This window comes from Bombina bombina, chromosome 10, assembly GCF_027579735.1.
Source record: "Bombina bombina isolate aBomBom1 chromosome 10, aBomBom1.pri, whole genome shotgun sequence".
NCBI lineage: Eukaryota > Metazoa > Chordata > Amphibia > Anura > Bombinatoridae > Bombina > Bombina bombina.
In genome coordinates this window covers 149,868,943-149,885,087 of record NC_069508.1, presented here as the reverse complement: position 1 = coordinate 149,885,087, position 16,145 = coordinate 149,868,943, and the positions used below count along the sequence as shown (strand labels likewise).

The window sequence follows — 16,145 nt, the reverse complement described above, 5'->3', positions numbered from 1 at the left end:
ACAAACTATCAGAATTTTAGTGATATATATTCACATAACATGTGCTTGATTATGCATTAAGCATATGTACTGTATGTGCAGGATGTTGCACGAGGGTGTGCAAATAAGGTAATTCTACTTCCTGAATGCATTAACACATAGTTTGCTGCAACTGTTTTCCCAGGCTGAAACTTCCCCCACAATCCAGATTGCCACTATATATTTTGTTTATAAAAACTTCCATATTTTTTAAGTATCTTACATATCTAGAAGAATTTGTCTTGTGACGTCTGCAGTGTTCACCTACAATTATCAGAATTGAGAAACCCCCAATTGTTAGAGTTAAGTTAATGAAATAAAGAAAGCATATTGGATTTTTTTTTACAATGCATAATTATACACTTTATTGCAATCTCAAGATGTTTTGTGTCCCTTTAAGAGGGACAGTTGGAAGTCATGTAACTATAGAAAAAACATCCTGCTTTAGTTAAAAAAAAATCCCAGCGAGTGGGAGGACTGATTAAACACACCCACATGTCTAGTTTGTCTGAATTCCTTTTACATCAAAACGTTTTGTATCTGTTTCCTGACAAATATTTCAGTACTGGCTGTCACAGTGATCACAAGATCATGGGGCACTTTATTGGGCATCACTCCTGAGGCATGGCATACAGTGATAGCTCATTGAGTCTGACACCAGCATACATTGCAGTGTGCAAGTATCTAGGCTCCATCAAAGTATACAGTCACTGCTGGATAGCCTCACATGCAGGCATCCTGCAACAGCATGAGATATATGCTGATCTAAGCGTCTATCTCATGTAATGTAGGCACCCCACTGACAGGCATATAATTGGTTTCCTGGGTATAACTCCACAGCTATTTCTGCGCTGCCTCACGGCTGAGGCTTGCAGAAACAGTACTGGCTCACTGCTGTTGGAGAGCTTACAGGGTATGACAATTGTCGGTAAGGGGTTAAATATTACTATTACTTTGAATTTGTTTTGCGTTTCTATTTTTGGGAGTCACATTCACTTAGAAGTGGTAGTCAGTTAATTGTGGATGAAAAAAAGGAAACTTTCTTCTTGAAATGGCAGTTGTTTTTTTTCCTTCTGTTTTGTATTTTGATTAAAGGGACACTAAAAGTAAAGATAATTTCTTTCATGATTCAGATAAAGCAAACAATTTTATAACACTTTCCAATTTACTTTACTACTGGTGAGGTAGCTCATTAGGTAAAATTCCCTAACTACAAAAGCCTGTTCAAATATCCAAAGGGCACAGGTTCAGATCCCAGCAGGGCCGACTCAGCCCTTCATTTTTCCGAGGTTGATAAAATGAGTACCATTAAATTTTGTAATAATAACAGGTGGCGTTCGACTAGTAGGAATTACAGACACTGCCCCTACCCCGAGTGGCTGCCACTCCTCCTCTCATTTAAAACATTTAGGGCCAGATTACAAGTGGTGTGTTATTTATAACATTTGCTTGCACATAAAATTTTAACATGCACGTGTTAGCGCAAGTATTACAAGCTGAAAGTAAAATGTTTGAACTTGAACAAAAGCCACATTAACTTGAGGACTACAGATATCGCAACCGTGCTAACTTCTTCTCCACATAGACTTCAATGGAGAGCACAAATTAAAAAACAACGACTAACTAACACTTGTCGCTTGCACGCTAACCCAACTGCATATACCCAACATGAATTATACATATTTTACATTCTAATGTTCATCACATAGAAGAAAATAGAAGGGGGGTTCAGCAATAGGGGTGTCTGGCTGTGTAGGGATTAATAATGGAGAGGGGGTCTAGTAGATACAAGGGTCATTTGCAATGTGGGGTCCTATAGTTTAGGAGTTAATAGTGTCTAATAGCATTTTGAGGGTCTTAGCAGAAGGGATCAATAGCAATATATAAATACAATAAAGTATGTTTAATAAAACCAGAATGTGACACCTCCCCTCTATAATTAGATTATAAACAATACCTCAATAACTTTTAACTTGGCTGTGCTTTCCATAGTGAACCTTTCTGATGTTTATAATTCTGATGCTGCCTAAAAAGGATAGAAGGACAGACAAATACCAGGCATTTCACCTCTAAATGTTAGGCATAAGAACCCCATATTTATATTATCCTGGTTAAGAGTTTCTCTTGTTGATATGTAAATAATCACCCTTGGGAAGTGGTGTCCCTAAGGTTGATAGGGGACAGCAGATGTGGACTTCCTGCATAACGTACAGAGAAGGATATGGCTACATATCACTAAAAGCATCTTTTGAAGGCCAATGTATATATTGCAAATTCTCTTGTTCAGCCGGCCTTACCTGGTATTTTGTAGCTGGACTGTGTTTTCTAGACAGGAGCAGACTGATATACTTCAGTAAAGCCCACCTGGTCTAAAAGATGCTGTTCCTGGGTGTTGAGATGCACTTGTGGAAGTCATTGAGGTACAGTTCATGCCTTGATTAAGAACTTCTCTTGTTGTAAATATGTAAATTATCACCCTTGATGAATATCTCCTTAAAGGGACATGAAACTAAATTTTTTTTCTTTTATGATTTATATAGAGCATACAATTTTAAACAACTTTCCAGTTTACTTTTATTATCAAATTTGCTTCATTCTATTAGTATAATTTGTTGAAGGAGCAGCAATGCCCTACTGGTTGCTTGCTAAACATATGGGGTGAAGCCAAAGACAATAGACATATATATGCTGTCATCAATCATCAGCTAGTACTCAGGTGCTTTGCTGCTCCTGAGCTTACCTAGATAAACCCTTCAACAAAGGATAACAAAAGAAGGAAGCAAATTAAATAATTGAAGTAAAATTGAAAGTTGTTAAAAATTGTATGCTCTATCTGAATCATGAATGTCTAATTATGACTTTACTGTCCTTCTAAGTGTCATGCAGAAAAGCTTCCACTCCCTGACCAATGTTCCTAGAGCAATATGGCAGTACTTCATCTGACTGCTCTTTCTATCAGACTGATATACTTCAGGAAAGTTCTTCTCTGTGAAATGCACATTTGGACTATAAGATTCTATCCCCAGTTGGGGATTTGCAATCAAACAAACTATTAGGGCAATTAATTGTAGTACGGTGCAGTACTGAAGCAGTGTAACTGAGAGTGCAGGTGTTGTCCGAATATACAAAAAAAAACAGAACACTTGGAGCACAAACCCAAAGGGGTGGATCAAACCACTTAAGCCGTTGTAAGCAAACACAAAGGAGGATAACACTCAAGAAGTATGGAATACAAAAACATTATTGATTCAATATTATTTAAAAATACACACATGGAAAGGGACAATTAAGGGATGTATGACGCGTTCCGTGTACCCTAGTGGTGTTTAATTATAGATTATCTGTTTGTCACATGGTTCTATGGTTAAAAGGACAGTCTACTCCAGAATTGTTATTGTTTAAAAAGATAGATAATCCCTTTCCCCAGTTTTTCATAACCAACAGATATATTAATATTTTTTTTTTACCTCTGTGAATACCTTGTATCTAAGCCTCTGCAGACTGCCCCTTTATTTCAATTCTTTTCACAGACTTACATTGTAGCTAATCAGTGCCCTCTCATAACTAACTCCACGGACGTTAGCACAATGTTTTCTATATTGCATACATGAATTAACAAATATAAACACTCAAAATTGCTCGACAAGAGCAATGAAATAGCGCAAAATAACCTTATGAATGAAAGTATATAAAAACAACAGGTATTAAATACAACACTATAACTGTTGGTAGAAACACATAGATAATACTAATAGGTTAATACTAATTAGAAAGAAAAGAAACCGAAAAAAACTGCATATAATAAATGTTGCGGTATATGGAAGTCCAAAGTCCTATAAAGGATAAATGTCTTTGCAGAATGCCGGTCTGTAAATTCCTGACCAAGCGAAGAGGTGATAATCCTGTATCTTGAATGCTCCGCTGCTCCTCTTAACGAGACAAATCTCCAAAGTGCAGTTTCTAGAATAGGATGAAAGGAGAGAAGCGCAGGACGCGATTCAAGTGTAGATATATTTATTCAGGTGAAACACACAAGATATTATACTCACAAGAGTTCAAATAAAAACAGGCACATCATAATTAAAGTTGTCCCTCATACACGTATGGCTAGGATCCAGCTGTAATGTTATGGATCATCAAATGTCCCTTCGTTATAAAACGTCCAATTTCAGTGAGTTTAACAGCGGGTACTTCGATCTCTCCAGCCGCTGCGTCAGGGACACACCTCCACACACCCTCAGCTCAGTACCAATAGGAGAACCCCTAGTGCTGAGCTCACTGCACACGAGGACCTACGGTGGCTTCACTGGGCAATAAATAGAATGTACACAAAGCTACGTTCTACGCGTTTCGTCCCGTGCAACGGGACTTTCTCAAGAACTAAAGATACAACTGGAGCTGGGATTTATATATTGACGGGCAACCGGATATCCTCCAATTGCTTGTGTCTGATGTCTCTTGCACATATCATGAAGACTCTACATGAATTAACGCCATCTAGCTGTAAAATTGTTTGAAATGCATTGAGATAAGAGAAATTAGCTTATGAGCCTACCTAGGTTTAGCTTTTAACTAAACATACCAAGAGAACAAACCAAATGTGGTGATAAAAGTGAATTGGAAAGTTGTTTAAAATTACATACCCTATCTGAATCATAAAAATTTAATTTTGACTAGACTGTCCCTTTGAGCATTTCTCATGTCACCTATGTGTGTTATTTTCATTTTTATTGCTCTATTTTGTACATTTTTTTCTTTCTAAATGTATCTTCTATTACTTGCAACAAAATAATATAATTTATTTTCTTCTTATTTTTTAACTGTAGCAAGGCTTCATGAAATTAATACTAAGCAGAAAAAAAATCAGACTAAATGGTACAATGATTGATATCCCCCATGACTTTTTAAGACTATTGCAGAAACCTGAGTCTGATAATCACCACAATCTGTGCCCTAGATATAAATATATGCTGCTACAAGTATGACTCTCGCCACTGCATTTGCATACTTTGTGAGCTGTCTGTCCTACTTTCTTCAAGATGCACCAAAGAGCACAAAGTAGGCGTGGGAACTCTTTTTAAATAAGACTAGTACATAAGACAACCTTTTCATTTCAGAATTGGAATGCTATAATGAATTAGTTCAGCTGAAGATAAGGTAGGACTATGTAGACATAATGCATGTTTATTGATGAATGTTATTAAAGAAGGCTTCAGAAAGGTTTTATTTTACATAATGCATTAAAGCTCTGTCTGGCAGTCAAGGGGTTGACAAATATGCACTTTTACTTATATATATTCCACCAATATTTAATTTGTTAAGACTATTTTATTCCCCAAGAATCAGGGATATTATTTACAGCTGTATTAACAGAATGTATTCGACTTCCGATGTTAGCTACAGGGTAAATTAAATAAGACAAAGCTCAAGGTATCTGAACATTTCCCATGTAATTGCTGATATGGTAATTATGTCACTCTATACACCTTTCTGTCTATATATATTGCCTTTTTTGTTGTTGCAATTTTTAAGCTTTGTTTCCTTAAACAGATATTTTACTCAACGTATTTCTATAATTTCTATGGTATTAACTGATATCATACAATATTTTATATTATATTATACATGATTTTTTTTTTGCATGAAACAAGTTTAAACTGTTTAAAGGATCATTAAATTTGACATTTCAACAATGCATAAAATGTTTCAGTATTGCAGATGAAACATTATTGCAATATACATTAATTATTTATGTTGCAGTCTTTTGTTGTAAAATTCATCTAAAAATTGTTTCACTTTTTCCCGGGGAGGTTTGGGTTAATACTTTAAGGCAATTTATGTGAGCCTTTGTTTAGTATTATCATGATAGGCAAATCATTCTTTGCAATAGTAGCCAAGTTGAATCAGTGCTAAACAACCTTAGGGATACTGAACCCAATTTCTTTTTTTATTTTGTGATTCAGATAGAACATGCAATTTTAAGCAACTTTCTAATTTACTCCTATTATCAAATTTTCTTCGTTCTCTTGCTATCTTTATTTGAAAAAGAAAGTCCAGAACCCTGGACAGCACTTGTTTATTGGTGGATGAATTTACCCACCAATCAGTAAGAACAACCCAGGAGTACACCAAAAATGGGCCGGCATCTAAACTTACATTCTTACTTTTCAAATAAAGATACCAAGAGAATGAAGAACCTTTTCTAATAGGAGTAAATTAGAAACTTGCTTAAAATTGCATGTTCTATCTGAATCACAAAATAAAAAATTGTGTTCAGTGTCCCTTTAAGGGAATACAAGAGGGAAGGCTACCCCAGTCTGCACATGTACAAACAGAGTTTGTGCTATATCTGAATATTAGTTTGGTTTGTGATTGGTTAGCAGGGTTCTTTTGTTCTGGGTGACAGGGAAATCAGTGAAAAGAATAAACATAAAACAATAGCCTCATTTGACAAAATAAACTGCAGTTTTCATTCCAAAATTATTCTTATACATAAAGGTTTATAATCATGTAGTTTAAAATTTGTGTTTAGTGTCCCTTTAAATTTAACATGACAGGAAATTCATAATTGTGTATAAGTCGTGGGGGGCTGGTACTCTAATGCTCATTGGCTGACAAGTATAGATGGAACAGTAACATTTTTGAGTATCGATCTACCTGTATCCACCTATATACACATTTGCATACATTAGAATCTGATGTCACTGAACATTTTTTTTTCATGAGTATCTTCTCACATTATGTTTCATTACTTCATTTTTTTTGTATTAATGACTGATTAATCCTATGTATTTTTCTAATTTGTTTTCTTGATTCTTGTATTTTGTATCTTTCCCCTAATGGCGGTAGCAAAGGAGACACCTTAAAGGGACAGCAGACTGTACAATTGTTTTCCCATTAATACCAACTGCAGATTTTAAAATTTATGCGGAATGGTTCCTTTAGGTATATTTTGTATATGAGATAGCTGTTTCTGCTAATTGAAACTGCAACCCAATGAAATGGGCTGAATTTGTCAGTAGAACACAACTAATTAGGATATCTGCTGAATTATTTACACAAAGTCTTCCTTATATTATTTCTCACTGGTTACTCAAAGAACAATATACTGAGAACAATGGAAAATTACATTTCCGTATGTCTCTGTCACATCCCCCACTGGGAACATGATATAATCTAAACCTTCTAGTTTGTTACTATAGGTGGGGATACAGCGAACAAAATAAACTCTTTCAATTGACAAAATAAAGAAAAATAAGTGGTTTGTAAATAAAATATTCTAGCAGATATAAAAGAGTATTTTGAACACATTAAAAAGAGAGACAAAAATCACTGTACACTTTCCGTTTAAAGAGAGGTATGTCACTGAACTGCATATATATATATATATTTATTTTTTTTTTAAGATAATTTTTATTGAAGACAAAGTATTAAACATACATTTCACAGCATTTCAAAACAAAATGAAAAGGTAAATAGTTGTTACAATAGTAAAATGCAGTATAATAAAGATTGTATATTCAGTCCTCTTTTTCTTTTTATGCTTCAGTATAATCTATAAAACATATCTGAAACTCAGTAGTAATGTCCACAGGGTAATTGTAGAAATAAATATAATAACTAACTGATATTGTCAACATTAATCAATCTCGTTAAGAACAAATGCTAAAGCCATATCATACTTGTACAGTTGATATGCAACAATGTTGGTCTAGTTGGCTTGAGAGTATGCCTGTATCTAACACTTGTGTCCTTCAAAATTAAGATTATATAAAGGTTTATTAAATGCTCAGGTGGTGCTGTGTTTTGGCAGACGATTTCCCATCTTGGTAAGGTTTCTGCTCTATTTAATTTGTTCCCTATATTGTGTCCATTCCAGCAACATGTATTCATGGATATCTATTGTCCCCCTATTGTCCCCCTCTGCATGTGGTGATACCTCTCTAGATGTATCAGGGTATCTACTTGTTTTTTCCACTCTGTTATGTTTGGAACAGTCTTTGTTTTCCATTTTTGTGGTATGAGTAGTTTTGCGCTGTTAAGCATGACCAACAGTAAGGCTCTTACCGCCTTGTTCTCAATTCTAGGGAGGGAGAGATAAAGGAGTATTTTAGGATCATTTGGGATTGTCTTCCCCACTGCTCTGGAGATGTGTGTGAGGATCTCTATCCAATAGGAGTCCAGGTTAGGGCAACTCCACCAAATGTGTGTCGGTGTGCCCTCCTCCCCGCAGCCTCTCCAGCACTTCCCATTCACTGTTTTATATAAATGTTGTAACCTACTGGGTGTAAGATACCACCTCGAAAGAAACTTATAACTAGACTCCTGTATCCTAGCTGAAATTGAGGCCTTTTTCGTGTCTTCAAATGCCCTCCACCACTCTTGGGGTGTAATATCAATATTTAGCTCCCTTTCCCACGACTTGGTGTATGAGGGGAGCGTGTGTTTGTCTGGAGTGAGGAGTGTTCTGTAGAGAAGGGATATGGCATGTCTAGTGGGGGTGTCCCGTGAGCACAATATTTCAAATGTTGTCAGTTGTCTGGTGAATTGTTCCCTATGTTGGTGTGTGTTAAGAAAATGAGATAGTTGAGCATGTGAGTACCAATTCATACCTCTATCTTCAAGTGTTTCCCAAATTTCTGTCAATGGTTTGAGCTTTTTGCCCGAGAGGATGGTCAAAAGTGACCTCTCTTTTATTGGCGTCCCTCTCTCCCTGCGTGGTTGTCTAAGGTTCCATGGTAATTCCGGATTGCTACATATAGGGGTTAGAGGGGAATGTATAGAAGATATGTTCACTGAGGTGTTAATTAATTTATCCCACGTGTTGTAGAATGCAGACAATAGTGGGTATTCTGTCGCTGCTCTGTGTCTATAGTTCGCGCTCAACCAAGCTGACATGCCTGCATTATCAGTTTCCATGATGTCACAGTCCAATTGCACCCAGCATTTCTGTGTGTCATTTTGGCACCATTCAAGGAGCCGTTTCAGGTTGATAGCCTGCTTGTATACAGTCAGATTGGGTACTCCGAGTCCTCCCCTATCCCTTGGGTAGTACATTGTGTGTTTTGCTATTCTGGGTCTGATCTCTCCCCAGATGTATCTTTCAATATGCGTCTGAAGTTTGTCTAGAAAGCCTAGGGGGAGTGGTATAGGGGTGGTCTGCAGAATGTATAGGATTCTTGGTAGGATGTTCATTTTTATGACATTAATCCGGCCTAGCCAGGATATTTTTTTATTTTTCCAGCTAGAGAGATCTGCCACGATGGCGCTCTCAAGTGATTTATAATTACTTTGAAATATTATCTGAGGGTCTGAGGATATGTAGATCCCCAGGTATTTCATTTTTTCCCGTTGTCTTCTAAGGGGGCAGTTACATAGCAGCTTATTTAGTATTTCTGGGTCGTAAGTAATGTTGAGTATTTCAGATTTGTTAATGTTCAAGTGGAAGTTAGATATCTTCCCGTATTCTTCAAATATATTTAGGGCTTCAGGTAATGCGGTGTCTATGTTGGTGAGGATGAGCATAATGTCATCAGCGTATAGGGCTACCTTATAGTCTGTGTCCCCCACTGTAAGACCTGTAACTTGCTTGCACTCCCGCAATTTTTGGGCGAGCACTTCTACTGAAAGAGCAAATAAGACTGGGGATAGGGGGCAACCCTGACGGGTTCCATTGCAGATTATGAATTTATCTGACATGAGATTGTTTACCCTGACCTGAGCTGTGGGCGCTTCATATAGCGCAAAGATTTGGTGTATGAAGGTGTCACTGAATCCCATGTGTCTAAGTGTTGCTCTGAGGAACTGCCAGTGGACCCTGTCAAAGGCTTTTTCAGCGTCTGTGGACACAAGGACCACTGGCAGCTTTTGTTGTTGGGCATGTGTGGTCAACTGCAGGATTTTTAGAGTATTGTCCTTAGCCTCTCTTCCCGGCACGAATCCCACCTGGTCAGGGTGTACTAATTTAGGTAGGAATTTGTTAATTCTCGTGGCCAGGATCTTTGCATAGATCTTTATGTCCGAATTGAGAAGTGAAATAGGGCGGAAATTTTCGGGTCTGTCTGGTGTTTTGCCTGGCTTAGGGAGTACCGTGATGTGCGCCGTGAGCATATGTCCTGAGAAACCTCCTTCTGTTAATAATGAGTTAAAAAGTGAGGTGAGTGGGGAAAGAACATGATGTAAGTATGTTTTATAGTATTTTATCCCCAAGCCATCTGGACCTGGGCTTTTCCCATTTGGCATGCTTTTAATCGCTTGTTTTACCTCCTCCATAGTGATTGGCAATTCTAGTGATTCAGATTCCTCTAGTTCAAGAGTGGGAAGATGTATTCCAGATAGAAACTTTTCTATGTCTGATTGTGTGCTTGGGTTTTCAATGTTATATAGATTCTCATAATATCTCCTCAATGTCTCTGCAATGTGCTTGCTATCTTTGTGAATGTGCCCATTGGCGTCTCTGATGTGATATATGTGTGACCCTAGTTGTTTACGCCTGAGAGCTCTTGCCAAAGATGTTCCCACCTTATCATTTATATCAAAATATTTTTGTTTCAGAAATATAGATTGCTGTTGATACTTTTGAAGGAGGTGATTGTGTAAGTCATTTCTCGCCTGGGTGAGTGACTCCTGTGTTTTGCTTGAGGACGGCTCTCTTTTATGCTCTTTTTCCCAATACCTAATTTGGGCCAAGGTGGAGTTCAGAAATTGCCTGTTTGACTTTTTTTCCCTAGCTTTGTATTTTATAAACTCCCCCCGAATAACACACTTATGTGCCTCCCATGATGTAGTGTTGGTTGTGTCTATTGCATTGTTCTCTCTGAAGTAGTGTCCTAGTGTTTTGTCTATTTCCGTCTTGATTAATGGGTGTTCAAGCATCTGTTCGTCTAGTCTCCATGTGTACTGTAGGTCCAGTTTGTCAGAACTGCATATATATATATATATATATATATATATATATATATACATAAAACATACCTTTTTAAAGGACCATTCAATTTGACATTTCAACAGCGCATAAAATGTTTCATTATTACAAGTGCAACAATATTGCTGAATACATTCATTATTTATTTTGTTGCCTTTTGTTGTAAAATACATCTAAATGTGTGCTTGTTTTACTTTCTCCCAGGGAGGTTTGGGTTAATACTTTTAGGCAATTTATGCAAGCTTTTGTTTACTTCAACCCCCTCTAACATTTTCAGTCATGTTTGTAAAGGGTGGATTATCAGTATTGCATCAACACTCATGATAGGAGAATCATTCTTTGAAATAGTAACTAAGTTTAATCAGTGCTAAACCACCTTAAGGGAAGAGATAAGGACAGGCTTTCCCAGTCTCTCTCAACTGCACATGTGCAAACAGAGTTTGCGCTATATCAAAATATAAGTTTGTGATTGGATAGCAAGGATTTTTTTTGTTCTGGGGGACAGGGAAATCAGTGAAATTAACAAACATAAAACAATATTCTCATTTGACAAAATAAAGCTGCAGTTTTAATTGTAAAATTATTCTCAGATATGAAGGTTCAAAATCATGTAGTTTACAATTTGTGTTTTGTGGTCCTTTAAATATAGATTTTTTTTTAAATTTACTTTATTCATTTGCTGCCTCTTTAAACATAGTTGATTCTACAATTACAAAGTTTTGCTGAAGGAGAATAAACAGAAACTCTTATTTCCTTTCTAATTTAGATGTTTGATTTACTGATAAAAATTGTTTTCCTGAAAACATTATCTTTGCACCTTTTCATAAACTTTTCATTTCATTTTATTATTTATTTTTCCTTTTAAAATTATTCCATAATATTACAATAGCTTCCAAAACAAGTTAAATAATACTAAAACCATTGAAATATATATATAATAACATTTTCCCACTTTAATATATTTACAGCAAGACACTGGAGTGTTTTTGTTTTATTTGAATGCAGATATAATAATCTGACATGTAGGTAAGGGAATAGATTTAATCTAAACTCTAATTGGATAATTGTGTCTGTTATAATGAATGATGGTAGTGGAGTGCATCTAAAGTTGCCATATTGCAGCTTTAAAGGGACACTCAAGTCAGAATTAAACTTTCATGATTCAGATAGAGCAACAATTTTAAATAACTTTCCAATTTACTTTTCATTAACAAAATGTGCACAGTTTTTGTATATTTATATTTGTGATTGGCTGATGAATGTCACATGATACAGGGGGAGTGGAAATATACATAACTTTGAAATTTGTCAGAAAAAAACTACTACTCATTTGAAGGTCAGTCTAAGTGCTATTGCATTGTCATTTTGTTGTTCTTGTTGTACTTACTGGTCCTTTAAGGGAGGACACTTATGAAAAATAAATATGTTTTGGGCTGTATAAAGAAATGTTTGAATAAATGTTCCATTATAAGAACCCTGACATATGTATTTTTCATATGTGTCCCGTTAAATCGGCAAAATGGCAACCCTAAGTGCATTGAACAAGACGATCATGAGTGTATTTAGGTTTTGTGCTGCCTTAGGTACTGCTGAATCAGAACCTCACCATACCAAACGATTTGAGCACATATTTGTGCATATATATCTTATTCCCTTCACTAGACAACCAGGGATCATTGATTTGTAAAAAATTAAAGGGACATTAAATTACTGAGTACAACTGCAGTAGCATTGTTGCTACTCACTACGGTATTGCTTTTCCTCCTATTTCTGCCTTTTAAGCTGTTCTCTTATTTTTACCCATTACAAAAGCCAATTGGTAATGCTCTGAATCTTTAAACTGGGTGCCGCCATCTTGGTGTGCACGTACTGTTGCATCCTGTGATAGAAGCAGTGCACATTCACAGATCAGTGACCGTGCTTATTGCTTGGTGACAGCTGTACCATGCACATGCACTGGATTCTATTGCACAATATAAAGCAGAGTGTCCCATTTTTGCACTTATTTTCACAGTTTAAAAGTTACATAACAAATATGAAAGAGCCCTCAATAATAAAGAACAATGCCGCCGCTGCAAAAATGAACTCTGTATTGTGCACTCTAAACTGAAGTGTATATCATGGCTTATCAAGGAAACAACAATTATAGCGCTGCGGAATCTGTTGGTGCTCTAGAAATAACCGATAATAATAATAACAATATCACTACTGATCTTTGAATGCTCACAGTCGATGTGGGGGTCATACAAGGCTCCCCAAAATATCTATCTTAGCCTCCACCATGCATATTTTTCACAAATGAGCAGTAATTTTACTTCTTGGCTGCCAGTAACACACACATAAATAATGTTACCTCTTTAGTACAAAGGTAATTTGTTGTTTTAAAAATGTTTCCAAATTACTTCTATTGGACATGTGTCGGTAGCAAAATAGTTAACAAAATAGTTAACAAAATAGTTAACAAGAGTACTGTTAACAATGTTATACATTTGCATGAGTATGAAATGGAAACATGTTTACTGCAGTATTGTACTCCAAATACATGCACGCTACCTACCTAGGTATGCTCTTCAACTAAGAACAAAGCATTTTGATAATAGAAGTAAATTTGAAACCTTTTTTTTTTTAATTGTATGTTCTGTCTGAATCAGGAAAGGAATACTTGGCGTTTCATGTCCCTTTAAACCATGCTGCTCTAGTGTACTCCAGTTTTCATATAACTGCATGTAATAGACACTACTATAAAGAAGAATATGCACATATACTGATCTAAAAAGCCAGTATAAAGCATTTTAAAATGTTACTTAGCAGCTCCCAGTTTAGCACTGTGGATCAGGTTAGGCTTGAACACCCATAGAATGTATTTTTGTTTTTTTTCACCCAGTGAAAGGGGCTGGGATAGAAAAGAGCAGACACTCCCCCCTCCCCCTTCCCTGCAAATGAAAAGACAGGTTATACCACCAATAGCAGCAGGAATATGTAGACCTGGGTCTACATCTGATACTTTGGGGTTTGGCTATGAGTCTGAAAATCAGCACAATGTTATTACAAAATAAGCAAAACTATGTAATGTTACAAAAACACTCCCAGATGGGCTATACAAATAGATCATCTACAAAACATTTATGCCAAAAAAAAATCTAGTGTAATGTCCCTTTAAATACATTGGAATTGCATAATCCACAAATACATAATAGAAAGACACTGCAATAGCATTTACTTCATTTTATGTCCTGCCCACTGTATCATGTGACTACATCAGCAAATCACAGTCTCATATAAGTATACACTATGAGCTCTTGCACATGCTCAGTAGTAGCTGGTGTCTCAGAAAGTGTGCATTTGAAAAGACTGTGTACAATTTGATAATAGAACTAAATTGGAAAATGTGTTAAAATTGCATGCTCTGTCTGAATCATAAAAGTTTAATATTGACTTTAGTGTCATTTTAATTCTTCCTTATAGTTATGGACTTATAAAATGATTCTAAACCAGACAAAATAGATAAGTTAATGCTACTAGAAGTTCACAATTTATTTAATGTGTTTGTATCAGTGCACATCTTGTGTTTGTGGCTATGATTCCGCGGATTAGAATACTCATTGACACAATCTTATAGCCACTGAAATGTTGCCACCCACAAGACCTCACAGCATCGATGTCATTCTATATTGTTATCAATTTCACTGTGTCATTGTCACTGTAGCTAAGGAACTGGGGTTAATGTTAGGAACTTAGGGATCAGCTTCAACATTCCCCACAAAAATTCAGAACACAAACAGGCCCCATAACTGGCAGAAAATCAACGTTTTTAACATATACTTGTTTACTCCACAAATAATTTTCATTCAATGAATTTCTGAGATTACCTCTATTTTAGCTCTGTTAAAGGGACAGTCAATACAAAAATTGTTATAGTTTAAAAAGATAGATAATGCCTTTACTACCCATTCCCCAGCTTTGCACAACCAGCATTGATATATTAATCTATTTATAACCTTTAAACCTCTACATTTCTGCCTGTTTCTAAACCACTAAAGACAGCCTCTTATCACATGCTTTATTATTTGCTGTTCACAACAGGGGAGTGCTAGTTCATGTGAGCCATATAGATAACATTGTGCTCACACCGGTGGGTTGTGGCAGACACTGCACTAATTGGCTTAAATGCAAGTCAATAGATAATAAATAAAAAGTCATGTGATCAGGGGGTTGTCAGAATAGGATTACATACAAATTACAGAGGTAAAAAGGGTATTAATATAACCATGTTTTCTGTTCAAAATGGGGAAATGGGTAATAAAGGGATTATCTATTTTTTAAATAATAAAAAAAATTGAGTTAAATGTCCCTTTAAATTTGTTATATAATAAAAATTTTTTTACAGCTATTAAAGTTATTTTTGTTGAAATCTGTAGGGTCTGTAATTTCCTGATGAACACAGATATGGGAAACTTTATTTCCAGATGGAAAGTGGCTTGGATGATATTCACGTTTGGAATGAAAAATAGTCAAGGTAACGAAAGTTTTAGAAAAGAAAATGTTTTTATTTTATTCTTTAAGGGACTTTCCAATGTAATTCTGTTATCAAATTCACTTTGTATTCTTGGTATCCTTTGTTGAAAAGCATACCTAGGTAGGCTCGGAAGCAAAAAAGCACTACTGGGAGCTAGCTGCTCATTGGTGGCTGCACATACATGTCATTGGCTTTCCTGATGTGTTCAACTAGCTCACAGTAGTGAATTGCTGCTACTTAAACAAGGATACAAAGAAAATGAAGAACATTTGATAATAGAAATAAATTGGAAAGGTCTATAAAATTGTACGGTCTATCTGAATTGTGAAAAAACTATTTTGTGTTTCACGTCTCTTAATCTTTGTGAAAATCACTATTAGTTGTATGTTTGTGTGAGATGAGTTGTGGTTAAAACACCTAATTTGCTCTGCATGTGATATATAAAATATGTTTTTTCCGCTTCTCATTTTATGTATATCTGGTCTCTTGAGATTTAGGTAGTCATTGGTTAGGGAACTGTCAGTCTATATTGGTCATTTTACATCTGATAATGTACAGAAAAGAATAGCCTGGATGTTTGCTATATCTGATCCTTTAATCTGCAAGGCTACAAGGTTCTATGATGTTTGCTGACCACTGAGAGCTACATAAAGCTGGGACTTGTAAATGCATAATCAACAAAAGTAT

The 16,145-nt window shown here is 35.9% G+C and overlaps 1 protein-coding gene across 1 annotated transcript in view; it reads left to right on the top strand.

Moving 5' to 3' along the window:
• The first annotated feature begins 5,143 nt into the window (after nucleotides 1-5,143).
• LOC128640925 (interleukin-12 receptor subunit beta-2-like) overlaps nucleotides 5,144-16,145 on the top strand; it is a 186,073-nt gene continuing 175,071 nt past the window's right edge. Inside the window, exons 1-2 of the mRNA XM_053693385.1 lie at nucleotides 5,144-5,175; nucleotides 15,361-15,458. Of these exons, the coding sequence (XP_053549360.1) occupies nucleotides 15,377-15,458 (82 nt within the window). The 5' untranslated portion in view covers nucleotides 5,144-5,175; nucleotides 15,361-15,376. The remainder of the gene's footprint in view (nucleotides 5,176-15,360; nucleotides 15,459-16,145) is intronic.